This window comes from Chiloscyllium plagiosum, unplaced genomic scaffold (assembly GCF_037043375.1).
Source record: "Chiloscyllium plagiosum isolate Xiang-an unplaced genomic scaffold, Cpla_swu_hap1 HiC_scaffold_9, whole genome shotgun sequence".
Classification (NCBI taxonomy): Eukaryota; Metazoa; Chordata; class Chondrichthyes; order Orectolobiformes; family Hemiscylliidae; genus Chiloscyllium; species Chiloscyllium plagiosum.
In genome coordinates this window covers 62,942,619-62,969,253 of record NW_028270147.1, presented here as the reverse complement: position 1 = coordinate 62,969,253, position 26,635 = coordinate 62,942,619, and the positions used below count along the sequence as shown (strand labels likewise).

The following is a 26,635-nucleotide window of genomic DNA, read 5'->3' as shown; positions in this document are numbered from 1 at the left end:
GTTATTTGAAATTGGAGTATTCAATGTTGAGTCCTCTGGGCTGTAGGCTGACCAGGCAGAAGATGAGGTGTTGTTACTCCAATTTGCGGTTTGATTCATTGTGGCAATGAAGGAAGCTGTGGTTGGTCATGTTGGAAAGGGAGTGGGAAGGGGAATTGAAATGGGCAGTGAGTGGGAGGTCTGGCCGGCCCCTGCAGGCCCTGCTGAGATGCTCGGCAAACTGTTCTCTAAGTTCACATTCGGTCTTCCCAATGTAGAGAAGACCACATCAGAAGAACTGATGCAGTAAATTAGGTTAGAAGAGAGGCAGGTGAACCTCTGTCTCACCTGGATGAACTGTTTGGGGCCCAGATGGAGGTGAGGGGGGGTAGTATACCAGCAGGTTTTGCATCTTTGCTGGTTGCAGGGGAAGGTACCTGGGGTTCGGGGTGGGGTCGGTGGGGAGAGTGGCACGAACCAAGGATTGGTGAAGGGAATGGTCCTTGCAGAAGGCAGAGATGGATGGGGAAGAGAAGATGTTCTTGGTGGTGGGGTCTAGTTTGAGTTGTTGGAAGTGATTAAGGATGATGTATTCGATGCAGAGACTGGTGGGATGGTAGGTGAGGACAACGGGGTCTCTGCCTTTATTGTGTTTAGAGGGGGAGTGGTTTAGAGCAGTGGAACGGGGAAAGGAGGTGGTGCAGTGGAGGACTGTCAGGATGATAGAGGGAGGAAAAGCACATTGTCTGAAATAGCTGGACATCGGGTGTAAAGCTGGCAGGATGCCGCATGATGAAGTGCTGTCAACCTCTTCAAATTTAAAATCAGAAAAAGGCCTTTGCAACCAGGCCATCTCTGTGGTAGAATGGAGAAACCACTTCACTGGATGTCCTACTGATTCTGGGTGGTTTCTAACAACAGGCCTTAATAAGTAATGGAATTGAGTATCTGCTGCTTGCGGGTAGGTAGCCCTGCTGCCCACACTGCCATCCGAACTCTGGAAAACAGCCCGGGGTTATGCTGGAAATGGAGCAGCAGCACATTTGCCAACTGTGCAAACTCCTCAGCCACTTATTTAAGTGAGTCCCAATGGGGATCAAGATGCAGTCCCTTGTTCTGCAGTGAGCATTGGATGGCACAGGACAAAGTAAAGTGGAATTAATATGCTGATTCTTGTCATTAGGATTCCAAAAGTGTTCAATTCTGGTCTCCCTCCTAATGGAAGGATGTTGTGAAACTTGAAAGGGTTCAGAAAAGATTTACAAGGATGTTGCCGGGGTTGGAGGATTTGAGCTATAGGGAGAGGCTGAATAGGCTGTGGCTGTTTTTCCTGGAGCGTGGGATGCTGAGGGGGTGACCTAATAGAGGTTTATAAGATCATGAGGAGCATGGATAGGGTAAATAGACAAGGTCCATTTTAGGGTGAGATGGGAAAGATTTAAATGGGACATAAGGGGCATCTTTTTCACACAGAGGGTGGTGTGTGTATGGAATGAACTGCCCGAGGAAGTGGTGGAGACTGGTATAATTACAACATTTGAAAGGCATCTGGATGGGTATATGAATAGGAAGGCTTTAGAGGGATATGGGGCAAATGCTGGCAAATCAGACGAGATTAGGTTAGGATATCTGGTTGGCAAGGAAGAGTTGGACCAAAGGATTCGTTTCCGTGCTGTAGATCTCTTTAACTCTATGGCTCTAAGTTCCAGCTTTAGTGGTATGTCCATTGTGAAAAACATCTCGCAGGATAAAAAGATTTAGATGACAATTGTATCAGTCATTTTGAGTGTAGATGAAGGACAGATGGTCATTACAATATCATTTGTGGGTTTAAGATGGAATTAATTAAGGTTATTAAAGTTTTGTGCAAGTAAATTCTTTGCAATAGAGAGTGTTCAGTGTAACTCTTCCTATAATGTATTGATACATATGACTGGAGCGGTCTCTTAATGCTGTACAGCTATTTCTTATTTTGGTTATCACAACACTTAAAAGCAGTTAAAGTAACTGTTCCCTAATGGTTCAATCAATGAATTAATCAATATTAAGGTCAGTCAGGTCCTCATTTTTATTTTATTTTTAAACATTTTTTTTTAACCCCCACACTACCGCCTAACCGCAGTAGTGCTTATTTTTTCCCCCAGCACCCATGGTGTGTGTGTGCAGGTGTGAGACACAGTGAAAGATACAAAGTGCACGAATCATTATTCAATTTCCACCACCAGGAAGACAGGAAAACACCCAAGTGGCCAGTGACAAGCAGTGCCCTTCACATCAAAGGGCAGTGCTGTGTGATCAAAACAGTGAAGGGGAGGGTAGGGACTAAATCAAAATAGAATTGGAGGGAGAAATGATGCACTCCACTCCCTGCGGCGCCCACCTCTCCCTGAACAACTCCAGGGTGTTGGTGGACACCGCGTGCTCCTTCTCCAAGGACACCCGGGCTCTAACGTAACCGCGGAAGAGGGGCAGGCAGTCGGCCCTAACGACCCCTCCACGGCCCGCTGCCTGGACCTGTTGATGGCCAGTTTGGCCAGGCCCAGGAGCAGACCCACAAGGAGGTTTTCGGACCTGCCCTCCCTCCTCCGTACCGGGTGCCCGAAGATCAGGAGCGTGGGACTGAAGTGCAACCAAAAGCAGAGGAGAGTGCAAACGCCCACACCCAATATATACATGGTCCATGGACTCCACAGCACCACAGAACAAGCAGAATGGCTGGGAGTCCGTGAACCACCGCAATCTGCGGTTGCAGGGGAGGTCCTCATTTTTATGATGGGCTGTGTCAAATTAGCTCATCTGACAAGGTGCTGGAGGTCGGAGGTCTTAATGTTACTGGATTAGAAAGTGGAGAAGAAATGTCAACCAGAGTTGTCACTCCCAAATACCTTAGTGTGAGTCATGTTGGGAAGTGCACGTTGGATAGGATTGGGTTCGGCTGACATGTTAAATAGTTGAATATCCTGCTTATACTTTCTACATCTTTACATGTGAAGCATGCTTATCTAGTTAAGGTACTTTTAAGAGTGGAGAATAGAAGTCTTCAACTTTTGTTTCTATTTAAAATATAGTCCTGAAAGAAATAAGATAACAAAGTGAAGTACAGATGCGTCTCCCTGCCTGAAGTGCCTTATTTGGATTGAGTTCAGAGGGTTACCTCAGCAATGTGGGACCTCAGCTGCAATCCATCAGTTACTAACTTGCCAATTACATTTGCCACCCCATTGGAAGGAGGCAATTAAGGTGTTGACATTTTCCCAAGATAAACAAGTTAACATCCAATTATTGTCATCATCCCAGGTCTCCCTTACCACCACCTCTCTTGATTTCTCTACTGTTCCTAATTGATCAGGTTGCTTATCCACCATCCATTACTGAATGAGCAGAAATGTCCTCCAATTAAGCATTGAAAAAACTGAAGCCTACGGTATCACTTCAAATTCTGTTCCCTAGCTACTAACTCCAGCCCACTCCCTAGCAACTATAAAAGACTAAACCAAATCATTTGTACCCTTGTTATATTTGACCCTAAGATTAACTTTCCCCACATATTTGTGCCATCACTAAGGCTGCCTGTTTCTGCTTTTGTAACATTATCCAACTTCATGGCATGGTGTCTCAGTGGTTAGCACTGCTGCCTCACAGTGTCAGGGATCTGGGTTCGATTCCAGCCTTGGGTGACTGTGTGAAGTTTGCACATTCTCCTCGTGAGGGCAAGGTTAGGAACATGAGACTGGGATATCATAGCAATTGCAGAAACGTGGCTCAGGGATGGGCAGAACTGGGAGCTTACTGTTCCAGGGTACAAATACTACAGGAAGGATAGAAAGGGAGGCAAGAGGGGAGTGGGAGTGGCATTTTTGATAAGGGTTAGCATTACAGCTGTGCTGAGGGAGGATATTCCTGGAAATACATCCAGGGAAGTAATTTGGGTGGAACTGAGAAATAAGAAAGGGATAATCACCTTATTGGGATTGTATTATAGACCCCCCCCAATAGTCAGAGGAAAATTGAGAAACAAACTTGTAAGGAGATCTCAGCTATCTGTGAGAATAATAGGGTGGTTATGGTAGGGGATTTTAACTTTCCAAACATCGACTGGGACTGCCATAGTGTTAAAGGTTTAGATGGAGAGGAATTTCTTAAGTGTGTACAAGACAAATTTCTGATTCAGTATGTGGATGTACCTACTAGAGAAGGTGCAAAACCTGACCTACTCTTGGGAAGTAAGGCAGGGCAGGTGACTGAGGTGTCATTGGGGGAGCACTTGGGGCCAGCGACCATAATTCTATTCATTTTAAAATCGTGATGGAAAAGGATAGACCAGATCTAAAAGTTGAAGTTCGAAATTGGAGAAAGGCCAATTTTGACGGTATTAGGCAAGAACTTTCGAAAGCTGATTGGAGGCAGATGTTCGCAGGTAAAGGGACGGCTGGAAAAGGGAAGCCTTCAGAAATGAAATAACAAGAATCCAGAGAAAGTATGTTCCTACCAGGGTGAAAGGGAAGGCTGGTAGGTATAGGGAATGCTGATGGCTAAAGAAATTGAGGGTTTAGTTAAGAAAAAGAAGGAAGCATATGTCAGGTATAGACAGAATAGATCGAGTGAATCGTTAGCGGAGTATAAAGGAAGTAGGTGTATACTAGAGAGGGAAATCAGGAGGGCAAAAAGGGGACATGAGATAGCTTTGGTAAATAGAATTAAGGAGAATCCAAAGGGTTTTTACAAATATGTTAAGGACAATAGGGTAACTAGGGAGAGAATAGGGTCCCTCAAAGATCAGCAAGGCGGCCTTTGTGTGGAGCCACAGAAAATGGGGGAGATACTAAATGAATATTTTCCATCCGTATTTACTGTGGAAAAGGATATGGAAGATATAGACTGTAGGGAAATAGATAGTGACATCTTTCAAAATGTCCAGATTACAGAGGAGGAAGTGCTGGATGTCTTGAAACGGTTAAAGATGGATAAATCCCCAGGGTCTGATCAGGTGTACCCGAGATTTCTGTGGGAAGCTAGGGATGTGATTGCTGGGCCTCTTGCTGAGATATTTGTATCATCGATCGTCACAGGTGAGGTGCCGGAAGACTGGAAGTTGGCAACCGTGGTGCCACTGTTTAAGAAGGCCAGTAAAGACAAGCCAGGGAACTATAGACCGGTGAGCCTGACCTCAGTGCTGGGCAAGTTGTTGGAGGGAATCCTGAGGGACAGGATGTACATGTATTTGGAAAGGCAAGGACTGATTCGGGATAGTCAACATGGCTTTGTGCATAAGAAATCATGTCTCACAAACTTGATTGAGTTTTTTGAAGAAGTAACAAAGAAAATTGATGAGGGCAAAGCAGTAGATGTGATCTATATGGACTTCAGTAAGGTGTTCAACAAGGTTCCCCATGGGAGACTGATTAGCAAGGTTAGATCTCATGGAATACAGCGAGAACTAGCCATTTGGATACAGAACTGACTTAAAGGTAGAAGACAGAGGGTGGTGGTGGAAGGCTGTTGTTCAGACTGGAGGCCTGTGATCAGTGGAGTGCCACAAGGATCAGTCCTGGGTACTCTACGTTTTGTCATTTACATAAATGATTTGGATGCGAGCATAAGAGGTACAGTTAGTAAGTTTGCAGATGACACCAAAATTGGAGGTGTAGTGGATAGCGAAGAGGGTTACCTCAGATTACAACAGGATCTGGACCAGATGGGCCAAAGGGCTGAGAAGTGGCAGATGGAATTTAATTCAGATAAATGAGAGGTGCTGCATTTTGGGAAAGCAAATTTTAGCAGGATTTATACATTTAATGGTAAGGTCCTAGGGAGTGTTGCTGAACAAAGAGACCTTGGAGTGCACGTTCAAGGCTCCTTGAAAGTGGAGTCACAGGTAGATAGGATAGTAACGAAGGCGTTTGGTATGCTTTCCTTTATTGGTCATCGTACTGAGTACAGAGGTTGGGAGGTCATGTTGCGCTGTACAGGACATTGGTTAGGCCACTGTTAGAGTATTGCATGCAATTCTGGTCTCCTTCCTATCGGAAAGATGTTGTGAAACTTGAAAGGGTTCAGAAAAGATTTAGAAGGATGTTGCCAGGGTTGGAGGATTTGAGCTATATGGAGACGCTGAACAGGCTGGGGTTGTTTTCCCTGGAGCGTCGGAGGCTGAGGGGTGACCTTATAGAGGTTTACAAAATTATGAGGGTCATGGATAGGATAAATAGATAAAGTCTTTTCCCTGGGGTGGGGGAGTCGAGAACTAGAGGGCATAGTTGAGGGTGAGAGGCGAAAGATATAAAAGAGACCTTAAAGGCAACATTTTCACACAGAGGCTGGAATGTATGGAATGGAATGCATGGAATGAGCTGCCAGAGGATGTGGAGGAGGCTGGTACAATTGCAACATTTAAGAGGCATTTGGATGGGTATATGAATAGGAAGGGTTTGGAGGGATATGCGCCGGGTGCTGGCAGACGGGACTAAATTGGGTTGGGATATCTGGTCAGCATGGACAGGTTGGACCGAAGGGTCTGTTTCCATGCTGTATATCTCTATGATTCTTTGACTCTATGACTGTGTGGGTTTCCTCCGGTGCTCCGGTTTCCTCCCACAGGTCCAAAGATGTGCAGGTTAGGATGAATTGGCCATGCTAGATTGCCCATAGTGTTCAGCGATGTGTAGGTTAGGTGCATTAGTCATGGGTTAATGTAGAGTAGTAGGGTGGTGGAATGGGTCTGAGTGGGTTACTCTTCAGAGGATAGGTGTGGACTTGTTGGGCCGAAGGGCCTGTAGGGATTCGATGATTCACGCCAGTTTCTGCCCATCTGCTCTGTCAACTTATCATTCTTGCCTTTGTTACCTTGAAACTTGACTATTTCAACATATATCTGCTTGGTCTCACATTTTGTACCTGCTTTAAACTTGAGGTCATCCAAACTTCTGCTCATATCCTAACTCACACCAAGTCCCAGTTACCTATCACTTTTCAGTTTGCTGAAGTATATTAGCATCAAAGGAGCAATGACTTGATTTTAAAATTTTTGTCCTTGCTTTCAAATCTGTCCTGGTCTCGGTAATCACCTTCTGTTCCTCAGGGAAATCTGCACCCATTCAGTTCTGACCTCTCGGACACAGCTGACTTTAGTAGCTCCACCATCAGTGCCAAGGTGTCAGCTGCCAAGGGGCCTACCTCTAGAATTACATTGCCAAACCTCTTCTATCTTGTTTTTCCCTCTTACAGTATTGCTCTAAGCCTCCTTATTTAACCAAGCCTTTTGATTATCTCTTCTGTGGTTTGCTGTCTAAGTTTGTTTTATAATGCTCCTGTAAAGGGCCTTGGAGTATCTTATCATGTTTGAGGTGCTATATTAATACAAGCTGTTGTTAGTATCCAGTGTTGAGTTTGGGCACTTGCTGTCTAGGTCTTACGACGTTTAGCTCAAACTGTCCCTAATTTGTCAATAAATAAATGCAGAATGACGATTCTGAGACCATAAAGCATCGGAGTGGAGGGAGGCCATTCAGCCCTTTAAGTCTGCTGCACCATTCAATGATGTCATGGCTGACCTGAATATCCTCCAACATCATTTTCCTGTCTTATCCATATGACCGTTGGTCCCCTTGATTAAAAATCTGTCTTATCTCCATACTTATATACATGAAAAACAGCCTTGACAGTCTTCTGTGGTAAAAAATTCCACAGATTCAGTATCCTCTGAGAAAAGAAACTGTCTTTAACTTTGTCATTCTATGATCTATGATCTAAATGTGCAACACTTTATTCTGAGATGATGGCCTCTTGTCCGAGACTCTCCCACAAGGCATAACAGTCTTTCTGCTCCTACACTGTCAAGTCCCCCTAAAAATCATACATCTTTCCACAAGGTCACTTCTCATTCTCCCAATCTCCAATTATTATGGGCTGAATGTACTCAACCCCTTCTCATAGAAAATCCTTCCATGCTCAGGATGAGCCTAGTGAGCCTTCTCTGGACTGCCTCCAATGCCAGTATATCTTTCTCGAGATAACGGGCCTAAAACTGTTCACAGTATTCTAGCTATGGTCTGACTTATACAGTTTTTGCAAGACTTCCCTTTCTTCACTGAATTCCCTTTGAAATAAAGGCCAACTTCTTATTTTGCCTTCCTTAATAGCCACTGAACTTTGTTGCTAGCTTTCTGTGTTTCATGTATTTGGGCTCCCAAATCCCAATGTGTCAGAGCTTTCTGCCGTCTCCCCCTTTCAAATAATATTCACTTCTTCTATTCTTCCTGCCAGAGTGAATAACTCACATTTTCCCACATTATATTCCATCTGCGAAGCTTTTGCCCACTCAGTTAACCTGTCTGTATCCCACTGCAGGCTCTTTGTGTCATCTTCGTCACTTATCACCCAGTACTGTGTCATCCACAAACTTAGCTATCATACACACACTTCCCTCATCCAAGTGATTAATATATATTGTGAATAATTGTGGCCCCAGCACTGATCCCTATGGCACTCCACTAGTTACAGGTTGCCATTCCTGAAAATGCCCACTGTACCCAATTCTGTCTTCTATTAATTAGCCGATCCTCTATCCATGTTAATATACTACTTCGAACACCATGAGCTTTTATTTACTTAAGTAGCCTAATCTGTGGTACTTTGTAAAATACCTCTGAACATCCAAAAATATTACATCCAGTGCTTCCCCTTTATTTATTCTGCTTGTTCCTTCCTCGAAGAATTCTAGTAAATTTGTCAGATATTCATGAAGCCATGCTGACTGCTTCATTTCATGATGTATTTCTAAATGTTTTGCAATTACGCCCTTTATAATCGACTCTTAACATTTTCCCAATAATGAACATTAAGCTAACTACCCTGTTTTTGTCTCAGGCATCATTTATTAAACTTGCCTCTGACTCCATTATACTTTTTCAAGTAAAGAAACAGTAACTTTGTCTTTCTTGCTATTTTTCCCACCCTTTGACCCTAGTTACTGCTGTTTTCCTATGTTAGCGTACTCTGTAATTTCCATGTCCCTCTGGTTATCATGGAGACAGCTATCCTGTAATGTTGTAAAAACAATGACTGCAGATGCTGGAAACCAGATTCTGGATCAGTGGTGCTGGAAGAGCACAGCAATTCAGGCAGCATCCGACGACAGGCAAAATCGACGTTTCGGGCAAAAGCCCTTCATCAGGAATAAAGGCAGAGAGCCTGAAGCGTGGAGAGATAAGCTAGAGGAGGGTGGGGGTGGGGAGAGAGTGGCATAGAGTACAATAGGTCAGTGGGGAAGGAGATGAAGGTGATAGGTCAGGGAGGAGAGGGTGGAGTGGATAGGTGGAAAAGGAGCTGGGCAGGTCGGACAAGTCCGGACAGGTCAGGGGATCGAGTTGCTGGAGGTTAGAAGCTAGGATGAGGTGGGGGAAGGGGAAATGAGGAAACTGTTGAAATCCATATTGATGCCCTGGGGTTGAAGTGTTCCGAGGCGGAAAATGAGGCGTTCTTCCTCCAGGCGTCTGATGGTGAGGGAGCGGCGGTGGAGGAGGCCCAGCACCTCCATATCCTCGGCAGAGTGGGAGGGGGAGTTGAAATGTTGAGCCACTGGGCGATTTGGTTGATTGGTGCGGGTGTCTCGGAGATGTTCCCTAAAGCGCTCTGCTAGGAGGCGCCCAGTCTCCCCAGTGCAGAGGAGACCGCATCGGGAGCAACGGATACAATAGATGATATTAGTGGATGTGCAGGTAAAACTTTGATGGATGTGGAAAGCTCCTTTGGGGCCTTGGATAGAGGTGAGGGAGGAGGTGTGGGCGCAGGTTTTACAGTTCCTGCGGTGGCAGGGGAAAGTGCCAGGATGGGAGGGTGGGTCGTAGGGGGGCGTGGACCTGACCAGGTAGTCACGGAGGGAACGGTCTTTGCGGAAGGCGGAGAGGGGTGGGGAGGGAAATATATCCCTGGTGGTGGGGTCTGTTTGGAGGTGGCGGAAATGTCGGCGGATGATTTGGTTTATGCGAAGGTTGGTAGGGTGGAAGGTGAGCACCAGGGGCGTTTTGTCCTTGTTGCGGTTGGAGGGGTTGGGTCTGAGGGCGGAGGTGCGGGATGTGGATGAGATGCGTTGGAGGGCATCTTTAACCACGTGGGAAGGGAAATTGCGGTCTCCAAACAAGGAGGCCATCTGCTGTGTTCTATGGTGGAACCGCTCCTCCTGGGAGCAGATAAGGCGGAGGCGGAGGAATTGGGAATACGGGATGGCATTTTTGCAAGAGGTAGGGTGGGAAGAGGTGTAATCCAGGTAGCTGTGGGAGTCGGTGGGTTTGTAGAAGATGTCAGTGTCAAGTCGGTCGTCACTGATGGAGATGGAGAGGTCCAGGAAGGGGAGAGAGGTGTCAGAGATGGTCCAGATAAATTTAAGGTCAGGGTGGAATGTGTTGGTGAAGTTGATGAATTGCTCAACCTCCTCGCGGGAGCACGAGGTGGCTTCAATGCAGTCATCAATGTAGCGGAGGAAGAGGTGGGGAGTGGTGCCAGTGTAATTACGGAAGATCAACTGCTCTACGTAGCCAACAAAGAGACAGGCATAGCTGGGGCCCATACGTGTGCCCATGGCTACCCCTTTGGTCTGGAGGAAGTGGGAGGATTCAAAGGATAAATTGTTAAGGGTGAGGACCAGTTTGGCCAAACGAATGAGAGTGTCGGTGGAGGGGTATTGTTGGGAACGTCTGGAGAGGAAAAAACGGAGGGCTTGGAGGCCCTGGTCATGGTGGATGGAGGTGTAGAGGGATTGGATATCCATGGTGAAGATGAGGCGTTGGGGGCCGGGGAAACGGAAGTCTTGGAGGAGGTGGAGGGCGTGGGTGGTGTCTCGAACGTATGTGGGGAGTTCCTGGACTAGGGGGGATAGGACAGTGTCGAGGTAATGTTGCCATGCTACTTGCTTTAAGTGTTCATTTCCCCTCTCCCAAACCCCTCATTCAGTCCTAGGTACTTGATTCGCCAGGCCACTGATCCCAGAACAACTCTAGGGAACCACATCCCACTGGACAACTCCTTCCTATATAGGTGCTAGTGCTCCATGTCTAAAACCCATTCCGCCTGCATCAACCTTTCACACAGTTAACTGCCTGACTTTATTTACCCTGCGCTTGGCTCAGATAGTAATCCAGAGATTTTTGCCTTAGAGATTTTGGTTTTTAATTGAACTCATAACTGTTCAAGGTCTTTCAACAGAACCTCCCTTCTAGTCCTACCAATGTTGTGGGTACCAACATGGATGACAACTACTGGAGATGTCCTTAATTCTGGCACTGGGCAGACAACACAGCCTTCAGAACTCCTCCTCACAGCTGCAGAAAACAATATCTACTGCCCTAATTATACAACTCCCTGACCAGAACTATCTTCCTATTTTCTTCCCCACTTGAATGACTCCTTGTGCTCAGGTGTCCTGGTTAGTTTGCTCCTCCTTTCTGCAAGTCCCAATCTTATTTACACAGGTTGAACAAGTATCAATTATCAATGGTCATTGAGTACTCAAATAATAATTGTTACGTTCTCTACCACAAAATATCCCAAGTTTTACATCTTCTATTTCCCCACTCCTGCCATGAATACAATTGACTAGTACAGTAGGTCATATGTTTGCATTGGAAAGAAAAGAGAATAGTTTGTTAGAATGCTGTCGCACATTGCAATGTTGCATGTAACATTAAAATGAGTTGTTGGGAGTGGACTGGTGACATTGAGCAGTGGCACATCACAGCTAGGGCACAAGCCCTGGAGTTTGAATCACTTCAAGCTGGAAGAAGCAAAACTTGTGGAAATAACATCTTCCAAGGGACAGTCAAGAAAATCATTGTACACTCCCCCACCAAAGTTATTTTCTGATGTGATACCATTAATGGGAGCCTTGACTCCTTCATTACTGGAACAGGCTAACTAAAGGAAGAAGAAAATGCAACAATTAAAAATGTTTACCTGAATTCCAATAAAAATGTTTTTAGAACCTGATCTCGACCTATTGCTATAACTACCTGAGCCTTGGGATCGAATCAAATGGCTGATCTCAGTCATCTCAAACGGGTTTCTGTGATCACTCCAGCACACTCTAAATCCGATATGTATCCTTCATCTGGTGGAGAAGTTACCTGTTTGGCATGATTGTAAGCTTTGCTCGAATTTATTTTTCTTTTCCGAAGTCAGCCATACAGAGCTTGGCAGGAAAAGCCTAATTATCAGCTCGGCTCAGTCAGGCTATTGGGCGATTTCCTTTCGCGTTTCTAGGGCCTTATTGTTACATTCCTTCATTTTCTGCCTCTCCTTTCCTAAGACATTGCTAAAAGCTGGGATCAGTTATTATGGGTGTCATCTTATCATTGTTTGCACGGGAACACATTCGAGAAGCATCTGATTGTTGCACAGTATCTATCCATATTTTAGCAGGAGTCACTGTTGATTAGCAGGAAGTCTGTCTGATTTTTGCCTTCTCTCCTCTCTAGCCTCATGTTCAGAATTGAATCTTAACAAACCTGTTACTGAACTCTGATCTATTAACTCAGAACAGGCGAGGGATAAACCCAGAAGCTTCTTGCCTCTAAGTGGCTCAGTTCCATACTTGGTAAACATTTAACTATTTGTCCATTGGGCAGTGAAATAATTTTTCATCAAACATCTGTAATGGATAAACTGCATCCTTTTCTACCAAGGTTTAATTTTCCATGCTTAGATATAAATCAAAGCACAAGGCTACAGGTAAAAACAGCACTTTGCCACAAATGCCAAACAAAGAGTAATGCCTGAACTCTCGAATTTTAACACTTTCTCTTTGTCCCCTTTGTAGGACCCCCACCGACTCCAAATTCGGGAAAGGCAACGCAGTGAGTATATTTTTGTCGTACTGTTACCTGCTTCTAAAGAGCACAAAAGAGATAATATGGGTTTGTCAATAATCAGCTGAAGCATTACTTTAAAAAGTTTTTTACATTACACCTATGATGATTTAAGTCACTCCTACGGGTGCATTTCATATGACGTCCATGATTGTCACTAAAGAAATAGTGCAGCCTAAGGAATGATCACAGACAATGGAACCTAAAAGATAATCTTCACTGACTTCAGAATTGCTTTTTTTTTAAAAACATCGTACTGCAAAGTATGTACTTTCAACTGTCCTGTTTGTATGTTTTTTTCATTCATTCATGGGATATGGGCATCGCTGGCTGGCCAGCATTTATTGCCCATCCCTAGTTACCCTTGACAAGGTGATGGTGAGCTGACTGCTTAAACCACTGCACTCCACAACATGTGTGTTGAATCAGTTTGTTTTATAGTTTAATTTTTATCCTTTCCTGCTCCCCTGAATTCCTATCTTTCCCAAAGCTTCTCGCTCAAGGTAATTCTGTTGTTCTACTAAGACAAACAAACTCAAACATTGCTGGAGAAACTCAGCAGGTGTGGCAGCCTTTGTGGAGAACAGAATTTTGTGACCAGAGACCCATTTTCTGAACTTTTGAAGAAGAGTCACTGGACTGGAAATGTTAATTTAGTTTTTAGAGCTGCTGAGTTTGTCCAGAATATTCTGTTTTTGTTTGTTTCAGATCTCTCCAGCATCCACAGTTCTTTGTTTCATTGTACTGTTCTTTTAAGCTTCTACCTTCAGGGTTAATGGCCTATCTCATCATAGAGGTCATCACAGCAAAATAAACATAACTTGCATGCATCTTTTAACACATTAAAAAAACCCTAAAATGATCACAGGAGCATAATCAGACAGAAATTGATATCAAGATGAAGAAGGCAATATTGATTAGGTGAATAAAAGCACAGTGAAAGGGGTAAGTTTCCAGAAATGTTTTAAAGAAGGAGTGAGAGATACGCTGAGGTTTTTGAAGGGCTGTCCAAGGCTCAGTGCTACGATTCTGAAGGTACATCTCAGAATGATGGTGCAAAAGACTTTGCAGTAGAGGCCAGGTTTGAAGAATGTAGAGTTTTCCAAGAGCTGTACATAGAGCCATAGAGATGTACAGCATGGAAACAGACCCTTCGGTCCAACCTGTCCACGCCGATCAGATATCCCAACCCAATCTAGTCGCACCTGCCAGCACCCGGCCCATATCCCTCCAAACCCTTCCTATTCATATACCCATCCAAATGCCTCTTAAATGTTGCAATTGTACCAGCATCCACCACATCCTCTGGCACTCATTCCATAGATGTACCACCCTCTGTGTGAAAAAGTTGCCCCTTAGGTCTCTTTTATATCTTTCACGTCTCACCTTAAACCTATGCCCTCTAGTTCTGGACTCCCCGATCCCAAGGAAAAGACTTTGTCTACTTATCCTATCCATGCCCCTCATAATTTTGTAAACCTCTATAAGGTCACCGCTCAACCTCCAACGCTCAAGAGAAAACAGCCCGACCCTGTTCAGCCTCTCTCTATAGCTCAAATCCTCCAACTCTGGCAACATCCTTGTAAATCGTTTCTGAACCCTTTCAAGTTTCATAACATCTTTCTGATAGGAAGGAGACCAGAACTGCACGCAATATTCCAACAGTGGCCTAACAAATGTCCTGTACAGCCGCAACATGACATCCCAACTTCTGTACGCAGTCCTCTGACCAATAAAGGAAAGCTTACCAAACACCTTCTTCACTATCCTATCTACCTGCGACTCCACTTTCAAGGAGCTATGAACCTGCACTCCAAGGTCTTTTTGTTCAGCAACACTCCCTAGGACCTTACCATTAAGTGTATAAGTCCTGCTTAGATTTGCTTTCCCAAAATGCAGCACCTCTCATTTATCTGAATTAAACTCCATCTGCCACTTCTCAACCCATTGGCCCATCTGGTCCAGATCCTGTTGTAATCCGAGGTAACCCTCTTCGCTGACCAGTACACCTCCAATTTTGGTGTCATCTGCAAACTTACTAACTGTACCTCTTATGCTCACATCCAAATCATTTATGTAAATGACAAAAAATAAAGGACCCAGGACTGATCCTTGTGGCACTTCACTGGTCACAGGCCTCCAGTCTGAAAAGCAACCCTCCACTACCACCCTCTGTCTTCTACATTTGAGTCAGTTCTGTATCCAAATGGCTAGTTCTCCCTGTATTCCATGAGATCTAACCTTGCTAATCAGTCTCCCATGGGGAACTTTGTCGAACGCCTTACTGAAGTCCATATAGATCACTTCTATTGCTCTGCTCTCATCAATCTTCTTTGTTGCTTCTTCAAAAAACTCAATCAAGTTTGTGAGACATGATTTCCCACGCACAAAGCCATGTTGACTATCCCGAATCAGTCCTTGCCTTTCCAAATACATGTACATCCTGTCCCTCAGGATTCCCTCCAACAACTTGCCCACCACTGAGGTCAGGCTCACCGATCAATAGTTCCCTGGCTTGTCTTTACCGCCCTTTTTAAACAGTGACACCACGTTTGCCAACTTCCAGTCTTCCGGCACCTCACCTGTGACTATCGATGATACAAATATCTCAGCAAGAGGCCCAGCAATCACTTCTCTAGTTTCCCACAGAGTTCTCGGGTACACCTGATCAGGCCCTGGGGATTTATCCACCTTTAACCATTTCAAGACATCCAGCACTTCCTCCTCTGTAATCTGGACATTTTGCAAGATGTCACCATCTATTTTCCTACAGTCTATATCTTCCATATCCTTTTCCACAGTAAATACTGATGCAAAATATTCATTTAGTATCTTCCCCATTTTCTGTGGCTCCACACAAAGGCCGTCTTGCTGATCTTTGAGGGGCCCTATTCTCTCCCGAGTTACCCTATTGTCCTTTAATATATTTGTAAAAACCCTTTGGATTCTCCTTAATTCTATTTGCCAAAGCTATCTCATGTCCCCTTTTTGCCCTCCTGATTTCCCTCTTAAGTATACACCTACTTCCTTTATACTCTTCTAAGGATTCACTTGATCTATCCTGTCTATACCCAACAGATGCTTCCTTCTTTTTCTGAACGAAACCGTCAATTTCTTTAGTTATCCAGCATTCCCTATACCTACCAGCCTTCCCTTTCACCCTAATAGGAACGTATTTTCTCTGGATTCTTGTTATCTCATTTCTGAAGGCTTCCATTTTCCAGCCGTCCCTTTACCTGCGAACATCTGCCTCCAATCAGCTTTCGAAAGGTCTTGCCTAATACCGTCAAAATTGGCCTTTCTCCAATTTAGAACTTCAACTTTTAGATCTGGCCTACCCTTTTCCATCACGATTTTAAAACGAATAGAATTATGGTCGCTGGCCCCAAGTGCTTCCCCACTGATAGCTCAGTCACCTGCGCTGCCTTATTTCCTAAGAGTAGGTCAAGTTTTGCACCTTTCTCTAGTAGGTACATCCACATACTGAATCAGAAAATTGTCTTGTACGCACTTAAGAAATTCCTCTCCATCTAAACCTTTAACACTATGGCAGTCCCAGTCAATGTTTGGAAAGTTAAAATCCCTTACCATAACTACCCTATTATTCTCACAGATAGCTGAGATCTCCTTACAAGTTTGTTTCTCAATTTCCCTATGACTATTAGGGGATGTATAATACAATCCCAATAAGGTGATCATCCCTTTCTTATTTCTCAGTTCCACCCAAATAACTTCCCTGGATGTATTTCCGGGAATATCCTCCCTCAGCACAGCTGTAATGCTATCCCTTATCAAAAATGCCACTCCCACTCCCCCTCCCTTCTTGCCTCCCTTTCTATCCTTCCTGTAGCATTTGTATCCTGGAACATTAAGCTCCCAGTCCTGCCCATCCCTGAGCCATTTTTCTGTAATTGCAATGATATCCCAGTCCCATGTTCCTAACCATGCCCTGAGTTCATCTGCCTTTCCTGTTAGACTCCTTGCATTGAAATAAGTGCAGTTTAATTTATTAGTCCTACCTTGTCCCTGCCTGCCCTGACTGTTTGACTCACTTCTGTTCTCAACTATACATTGGGAGGAGATTACAGAGGTAGGGACGGAGATGTATGACTCCAACACCAAAATGTAAATTTTAAAATCAAAGTGCTGGAGAAGGAGGAACCACTATAGGCCATCAAAAATAGGAATAATAGCTAAAAGATGTAAGCTAACACCCCACCATAGAGTCAGTCATAGAGATATGGAAACAGACCATGCGGTCCAACTTGTCCGTGCTGCCCAGATATCCGAACCTAATCTAGTCCCATTTGCCAGCTATTTCCTTCTAAACCCTTCCTATTCATGTACCCATTCAGATGCCTTTTAAATGCTGTAATTGTACCAGCCTCCACCACTTCCTCTGGCAGTTCATTCCATACATGAAAAGGTTGCACCTTAGGTCCCTCTGTCTCTTTCCCCTCTCACTTTAAACCCATGCCCTCTAGCTTTGGACTCCCCCATCCACGGCAAAAGGCCTTGTCAATTTACCCCGTCCATGCCTCTCATTATTTTATAAATCTCTATACCGTCACCCCTCAGCCTCCGATGCTCCAGGGAAAGTAGCCCCAGCCTATTCAGCCTCTCCCTATAGCTCAAACCCTCCAACCCTGGCAACATCATTCTAGATATTTTCTGAATCCTTTCACGTTTCTCAACATTCTTCATATTGCTGAGAGACTAGAATTGCACACAATATTCCAAAAGTGCTTGAGTAATGCCCTGTACAGCTGTGATATAACCTTCCAACTTCTATACTCAATGCAGTGACCAATAAAGGCAAGCATACCAAATGTCTTCTTCACTGTCCTGTCTATGTATGAGTCCACTTGCATGGAAATGTGAACCTGCAGTCCAAGGTCTGTTCATTCACCAACGCTCCCCAGGACCCTAACATCACAGCATTTTGGGTGAACAGAGGTACATGGAAAATGAGAGGGCAGCTTTGTGTGAACAGTGCACAATTCCAGGAGGATGGAGTGATTCTGAGGAGGTCAGCCAGCTAGACATCATAGAATATGAGTTCCCTGATTGGTCTGTTAATTTGGTCCAATCAGGAAGCCCTGGGTGATATATAAAAAGGGTGAGTGTCAGAAATACTGAGACTCAGAATGAGGCAATATTATTGTCGAGAACTGTTCATGTGTAAATAAAGTCTGACTTGGTGACAGGATGCCAGCCTCTGTGGAGTTATTTCAGTGAGAGTTTCAGCAGCAGAGGGAATAAGGCAGGCTGAAGACAATGGTTTCAGTCATCTCAGTTTTCATTTGCAGAAACTTTGGCTTATCGAGCATTTGAAATCAGATAAGCAAAGAACTCCGATACCCAGGCAGTGGAGGATGAAACACTAAAATTTATGAACTTATAAATTTGCTTATCATTTAATCCAATACCCTCTTTTCACTCTGCTCCAATATTCATATGAGCAGAGGTGAATCCCCAGATCAAATTAATATAATTAACACCTTTCAGCAGAAATTGGTGAATTGCCCAGCCTGGAATACTGTCTTTTTGTAATATTCATATTGCTGCTCCAGTACAAGTCTAGAATCAAAGCTAGACTTCTTAGTTCGTATGGTAAAGGTAGATAGGAAAATATGTTGTGATGGGCACCTCAACGTTGTAGACAGGTATGAATAGATTGAGTGAATGTACAGAGATCTGGTAAACGGAATATCATGTGGGAAAATATAAAGTTATGCATCTTGGCAGATAAAATAAAAATGCAATGTATTATTTAAATGCTGAACGCAAGAATTCCAAGGGATTTAGGTGTTCCATTGTATGAGTCTCAGAAGTTAGTGTGCAAGTACAGCAAGTAATTGGGGAGCCTACTGGAATGCTATCCTTTATTATGAGAGGAATTTACCATAAAATAAGGATATCATATTCCAATTACACAGGGCATTGTGTACATTTCAAATACTATGTGCAGTTTTGGCCTCCTTATTTAAGGAAGGATATAAATGCTTTGGAAATGGTTCAGAAAGGATTTGCTAGTTTGATTCTTTCAATGAAGGGATTGTCTCATTCAGAAAAGCTGGACTGACTGGGCTTGTTTCCACTGAAGTTTAGTAGAGTGAGGGGTGATTTGATTGAAGTGCCTGAACAGTCATGAAGATGGACATAGAAAGGATGTCTCTTCTTGTGGATGTGTTCCAGAACTAAGGAGCACTATTTAAAAATGTGCTTTTCCCTTTGGGACAGAGATGAAGAGAATTTATTTTCTCTCAGGGCTCTGCAATTTTGGAACTCTGCCTCTGAATATTTTTCAGACAGTAGTAGATGAATGCTTTTAAGGCAATGGAATCAGTAGTTATTGGGGGTAGATGGAACTGTGGAATTCAGAACACTAATATATCAGATCTCATTGATAGTGAAGGGCACCTCAGAGGGGTGAATGGCTTATTTATGCTCCCAGTTCATATCGCCATACATACGTATGTTTCCCATAGCCCAGTGCATTTGTCACCTTCAACCATTCATACAATTCTCTTTAAGAAGTTACAATTGAAAATCTTTTCATGACTTTTCAGGCAGTGCATTCCAGATCAATAACACCTCACTGCATGGAGAAATTCTCATCATCCCTCTTGGTTTTTGGCTAATTAACTTTTGTCCTTCAGTTTACCAAACTGTCTGTCATTGGGAAGTGTTTCTGCTTTTTTATTCTACGAGACCTTCTTTTCAAGAGTTTGAATACCTTGATTAAATATGTCCTTAATCTTCTCCGCTGTAAAGACAATGGCCCCATCTTTTCATGTCTCTCCATGCAACTATAGCCCCACATTTCTGTTAACCAGTCTAATACAGTTTAAGGTTTCAGTATCATTCCTAATGTGTAATGAACAGAACTGAACAGAACAATCCAATTGTGGCCTAACCAGTGAATTAGAGGTTTAGCCAAACATCCTTACTCCTGTATTAAATCTCTTTATTTATGATGACATGGTCCTTGTATTCCTTGTAGCCTTCTCTCCTTATCCTCATATATTCTAACATTTGTGTACATAAGCCCTCAAATCTCTCTATTTATGCACCTGCTTTGTCATGATAGTCTTTAATTTGTATTGTTTCTCCTTAGTCTCCTCCAAAAATGGATTATTTAATATTATTCTAATTGTATTTTTCACATATCAGCCCAATCTCACCAGGCTATTTCCTTCTGAAGCCTGTTCTATTTTCACGTTTTTTATTTTCTGAGTCTGCAATCCTTTGTGATCATGCCATATATACCCAAAGTGGATGATTAACATAGGTCCAAGAGAGCAGTAGTCCTAATACGGATTCCCTTGGAAGCCACATTATGTACCTCCCTTTAGTCTGAAAACAATGATTCATTGCAACTCTCTTCTCTATCAATTCGCCCATTTTGTATCCATGCAGCCACTATTCCTTTAATGCCAAGGGTTTTAATTTTACTGACAAGTCTAATAGGTAGTACTTTATCAAATCCCTTTTGAAAACCCTCATGTACGACGTCAGACCGACTACTTCATAACCTTCTTGGTTACTTCATTAAAGGATTTAATCGACCAAATATAAAATTTGTGTAAATTGTTATTTACTAATCTAAGATTATTGCTTCTGTCCCATATTATTGTCAAATTATTTCCACATTTTCCTGGTTATAAATAGATATAAAATACTGTTAATACCTATGAGTTTGTCAGTCTTCATCACTGCAACAATGTTTTATTAAATGAATTCGTGAAGAACATAGGTCCAGATGAAAAATGCCAATGGTAAATCTAAAAAAATTGGGACCAAGTTTGTACAAATTAATAAATAGTGATTAGACAAAACCAAGCTTGGGTTTTAAAAATCTGTAGATTGTAATAGGAAGTTGAAGGCTATAAGAGTTACAACTTTTTGAGGTCTTGTAAGCAATAACTTACGCAAGAAATTATGTGGTGAATACTGATTTCCTAGTTTTGAAAATGCAGAGAAGAAAAATGAATGTTTGGGGTTTAGGAGGAGCAGGATAACATTATTCAGAGAAAATTTAATTCAAATGTTCTCAGGAATATAAAATACGAAGGAATGTGACAGAGAGCAAGGTTAGAAGCCCGATACAAGAGATGAAATTTTAGACACTTCCACCTGTCCTGAAAATGCAACTGAGTGCCTGCGGTTTAGTTATTCTAAGTACACTTTGCAGGTGACGGACTCAGTATAAACCAGGAATCAGTGACGTTCTAATGCCTCAGTTATATATTCATTAAATTTGTTGAACTAATTGGGGATACGATACTTAGAACCAGAATTCTCTTAAAGACTGTTTCTAATGTACAGATCAGTAAGGAAACAGCAGCTTTGTATCATGCTTCCATTAGCTTCTCAAAAACAGGATTTTGCCTATGCGTTCCATGAAGTTGATTCATTTTCATAATTAGTGACCACAGAATTCATTATCTGAATTATAGCAAAAGAATAATTTTTATGATTTGGAGATGCTGGTATTGGACTGGGGTGTACAAAGTTAAAAATCACACAACACCAGGTTATAGTTCAAGAGGTTTACTTGGAAGCACACTAGCTTTCGGAGCGCCACATCTTCATCAGGTGGTTGTCCACCTAATAGTTTTTAGTTGCCAATCAACCTCAGGCCCAGAAAGCGAACAATGGAAATGGTGGTTTCACTCCTTCAAGTTGTAAATCATTGCTGGAGATATTACAAATGCTGAAGTTTACTTAAACACGTGCCACTGCTATGCCATTATCAGATCTCACATCCCACAGCTTCGTAGAATTCGGGAAAATGTTTGACCGGTTATGCTGCATAATACCTCCTTCCAGCAACTTCAGTTTCACATCAAACTTTGACCATTCCGATGTTCTCTCAGATTTTTCTCCTAACTTGAAGGTGCTTATTTATGCTCCACAGATTGCAGGAGCTCCCCTGTCTTCTTGGTTTAGGCAACATGGTAATGGCCAGGAAATGATTCACCTGTGGATGAAAGGAAGGGAGATTCAGCCAAATGTAATCGTGACCCCACATCCACAAAAACGAGATGAACTTTCCAGGGCAGCCACACGGCAGCTAACAGCAGCGGGAATCCCCCATTCTCCATATTTCTTTTTCAATGGTGTTGAGGCCATTGCCAAAGAACCCAACCAAATTATCAACTGAGTTCTAATAACTACATTCAGACCACAACACAACCAGTCACCTTCCTTTCCTGATGATTTAATCATCCCCAGTGGCATACTGTGAAATTGCTCAGGTTTTGTTTCCTCATAGTAGCCTGCCAGGCATTTATCAATGAGTAAACACAAAGGTAGCATAAAGAACCCACACATGTAACACTTATATAACTTTGCAATCTCTCTCTGCACTTCCATTAATTTAATTAAAAATCTAACATCTTTAAGCAAGTCAACAGTTAAGTGGGTGTAATGTGTGTCATATATATGCCTGTGCACGCAAAGTCTTAAGAAATTTTCTCTTGTTTAACACAATGTCTGTACACTGATAAGAATTGCACTTCTATCCCACCCTTGTGTTCAACCCCAATCCCAATTCCAGCACCACACTCTCAACTCTGATCTCCAGCATCTGCAGCCCTCACTTTCACCCAGTCCCAAAGTGTTTGGCTGGCACCATCAGTGAGAATGCTGACTTGGTTCAGAATGCAGTACCAGGGAATATGGATGCACCGTGCACAGCCTATCCACATTTGGTTAGTTTTTACATGTATGCTGACAACACCCAGCTCTACCTTGCTATTTTCTTCATTGACTCAAAGATAGTTGCCGCACCTCAAATTGCCTGACTGTTTTCAAACCACGGGTGAGCCAAACTTCCTACAGCTAAGTATCAGCAAATTTGAGACCGTCTTCTTAAGGTTCTGTCAACACCTCTGAGATTCTGTCTTTATATTTCCCACTCTCATACCTCATTATCATCTGATCAGAAACTGAGTCAGAATAGGTGTGAGCTTTTAGAATTCTGTTGAACCACAATATTTTTAACTTGCTTCACCCCTGTCCAAAGTCTTCGTAAAACTGCTCCTTCAAAATGCCCATACACCCCACATTTGCCACCAATTTGTTCCTCTGTTGCTGAAACAATAGTTTCCTTTTGTCACTTCCAGCCTTGATTTCTATCATTTCCCACAGCCGGTTTGCTGTCTCAACCTTATACAAGAAGCAATTCATCCTTCACACCACAGTTCATGTCCCCACATGTACCAAGTCCCACATTCCAAGCTTAGTTTCTCCTATTCTGATGAACTGTTTCAAAATCCAAATGTCTTTAAACCCATTCTATTTTACAGTGCATTTGCTGCTCTATTTCAGAAATCTCTTCAACCCTACTCTGTATTTTTTCACCTGCCAATCACAACCTTTCCTGTTTTTCCCCACATATGGCATCCATCATATCCCTGTCCACCTCAGGTTAGAATACTCTGAGAATTCATTGTGAACAAAATGATTATTACGTATACACAAGTTATAGGTGTAAATCATTGTTTCACTGAGTTGGGGGAGCAGGCTGTCAAGTTTGATTGTAAGGTTCAAGCATTGGAAAAGGATATAACTGCGAATCTAAACTGTTTTGGCTGCCCTGACCTATACAATGCTGATAAGCCAATAGATCTTAGTGCATGAAGGTGGGTTATCAGTCAAAGAATAGAAAGGTTTCTGCATCATTGGTAATCCATGTATCTTAATTCTGCATTTTCCAAATTGAGGAAGGCTAGAATCATAGGCTGGAACCTTTTTTGAGTCAAAATGTGGAGGCAAACCCACAAAGTTCTGGGTGGCACAGTGGTTAGCACTGCTGCCTCACAGAACCAGGGACCCTACGGGTTCAATTCCACCCTTGGGCAACTGTCTGTGTGGAGTTTGCACATTTTCCCCATGTCTGTGTGGGATTCCTCCAAGTGCTGTGGTTTTCCCCCTCGCCCAAAGGTGTGCGGGTTAGGTGGATTAGGTATGCTAAATTGCCCATAGTCTTCAGGCATGTGCAGATTAGGTGGATTATCCATGGTAAATGCTGGATTAGAGGAATGAGGTGGGATGCTGATGGAGAGTTGGTCGATGGGTCGAATGATCTGTTTCCACACTTGCAGGGATTCTATCCTGTACTGAAAAGTTCGCAATAAGTTTCTTTTTTCACTTGTGGGACGTGGGCATCGCTGACTGGCCAGCATCAATTGCCCATCCTTAGTTGCCTTTGAGAAGATGGTGTTGAGTTGCCTTCTTGAACCGCTGCATCCATTTGCTACGGGTAGACCCACAATACTCATAGGGAGGGCATTCCGGGATTTTGACCAAGTGACAAAATCCAAGTCTGGACAGTGGGTATTTGGAGGGGAACTTGCACAATTACCTTTACCTCAGCTCATTTCATATGCACAGGAAGGTTTCCTCCCTATGTATTGGGGCATTACATATTGAAATGTGGTGGCTCCAATAGAGGCCATTCAGCCTGCTGTATCTGAGCATCTCATTGCGGGGAAAGAATCAGCTGCCTATTCTAATCTTACTTTCCAAAACCTGGACTGTGGGCTGTAACACTGCGGGTGCAGATGTCTTTTAAATGGGTTTACATTTGTAGGAAGCGTGTTGGGGATTTATAGAGTAGAGGGTTGGGTTTATTTATAAGGCACTTTACTCTCTGCAACCAGAAACATCACTCAACCTTTGCTCATCACCCCCAGCAACTCCTGGAGATATCAGAGACAAGGTAAAAAGTGGGGATGTTCCCCTGAAGAGTGAGCATTGAAGGTCTTTTCCAACACCAAGAGGCCATCGTGAATGGTATGCATGATGTGGAGGTGCCAGTGTTGGACTGGGGTGGGCAAAGTTAAAAATCGCACACCAGGTTATAGTGCAATATGTTTATTTGGAAGCACTAGCTTTCGAAGTGCTGCTCCTTCAGTGGTGAAGGCAGCCTGGACTGAGGTAACAGCAGAGGACAGCACCCATGGGTGCTGAGAATGAATAATCTGCTGTTGTTGCACCATGATATGTGGTAGTCTCTATTCAATGCTTTATTCCCTTATGAATGTAAAGTTGCGTTGTAAGTTAGTCACTGCACAGGACTGTCATACATAAGATCGGATGCCTCGTAAGCAATCCAAATCCCATCACCTCCATGCAGCTACCAATATTGCATTACTCATTCCACAGTGGTATTAACCCTCAGACATCTGCCAGAGTTCATACTTCAATACATATAGTGAGTCTGTGTACACAGCCTTCAATGGAAGTGCAGGCCACTGGGTTGCAGTGCTGACAGAGATCATATGCAGATTGGAGCAATGGGCAGAGGAGTCTGCTCAAGTCTGTCTGGTATTGTGGCTCCAGGATGTGAGTGCGTGGCTGCCTCCATGAAGCAGTGGTTTCTGTAAGCAGTGAATGCCTGTTACAAGACAAGATTTGAACCATAAACCCACAATCCCTGTTTACATCTGCAGAACTCCATTCTTTTGACCAGAAAACTGAACAGGAGGTTATCAATACCAAGGGATAAATTAATTTACATTTAATGGCAAACATAGTTTCTTTAGGTTTTGAAAGTATAAAGCAAGCATGCCCTTGTAGGCGGGAATACCTACGTGCCATAATTGGCTGGAGTTCTGATTGTCCACATACATTAATGCAAAATCACTTGCCCTTATATGCAGCCATTATCACGTTCTAACAGACTTGTCTGCCTCACATCTGGACAGCCCTGGTTTCCTCAGAATCCTCCTCATCATTCACTCCCTCAGTGTCTGTCAGACTGCAGCTTTCTTGTCTAAGGAGACTGATGACTGGTCCATCTATCCCCACCACCGAGTTCTCACTCTGTCATTGAGCTGGGCTGTGTAAGGTGCAGCAAACAATCGCTATTCTGGGGATCCTACCATAGAGTGCTCCTCCTGAGCAGTACAGACAGTGGAAGGTCATCTTCAGTGATGGCATTCTTGGATATGCTGTTTTGCCGTGCTGTTCTACATCACCCTGAGGGTTGGACACCTGGATCATTGGCCATGCTTTCTAGGGGTGTTCCTCATCACTCATAAGCCAACCCTGGAGACGTTTCCAGGAACTGAATATATGGCATATGGGAGTTGTGTAGGATGTAAGCATTGCCACTCTGGAACATGGGCACACACCTACAGGAATAGTTGTCTACAGTCAGAAATGAGCTGGACATTGAAGAAGTAAAATCCTTTCCTGTTCAGGGAGCTTTGAGTGCCACATGCAGTCAATGGCCTCCTGTACCTGATGGAACCCAGAAATAACTGCACATCTGACAACTTAGACACCTTGGCTTTCTAGGTCCAGTGCTGAATTGGACAAACCGTACTGCTTTCCTGTACATGGCTTGAGTGAGCTCTCAGATATGAGTGTGGACTGCAGATTCTAAGATGACACATATACCCCCCAATCGATGCATGAAATGCCACTGTGATCCTCAATGCCGTGGGTACAGCACTGCCTACCAAACTGAGCAGGTAAAGTTCTGCCTGGAGGAGGTGGCGGGTGTAAAATACACTGTTCTCTATTAATACACAAGCATCTCCAGCACTGCCTTTCACACATCTGCAGGCAGCTGTAATACCTTTGGTACATCTGTTCTCATCACAATGGAGCTGAAAACCTCATCTTCAGTCAGTGCAAGCTCATCCACTACTTCAGCAACCCTCAAGCCTCTTACATCTGGTTCTACTCATGTTGGCTATTCTTTATTCTTCTCCTCCTCCTCCTCCTCGTTCTTCAAATCAGCAATGCTGCTACAGCTTCCGGTTCTAGTTGGTCAAACT

At 43.4% G+C, this 26,635-nt stretch overlaps 1 protein-coding gene across 3 annotated transcripts in view; it reads left to right on the top strand.

Annotated features, from left to right (window-relative positions):
- ror1 (receptor tyrosine kinase-like orphan receptor 1) overlaps positions 1-26,635 on the top strand; it is a 306,261-nt gene that overhangs the window by 221,924 nt on the left and 57,702 nt on the right. For all 3 annotated transcript variants that reach the window (XM_043699447.2, XM_043699446.2, XM_087990688.1), the window contains one exon: positions 12,788-12,824. In XM_043699447.2, coding sequence (XP_043555382.1) covers positions 12,788-12,824 — 37 coding nt within the window. The remainder of the gene's footprint in view (positions 1-12,787; positions 12,825-26,635) is intronic.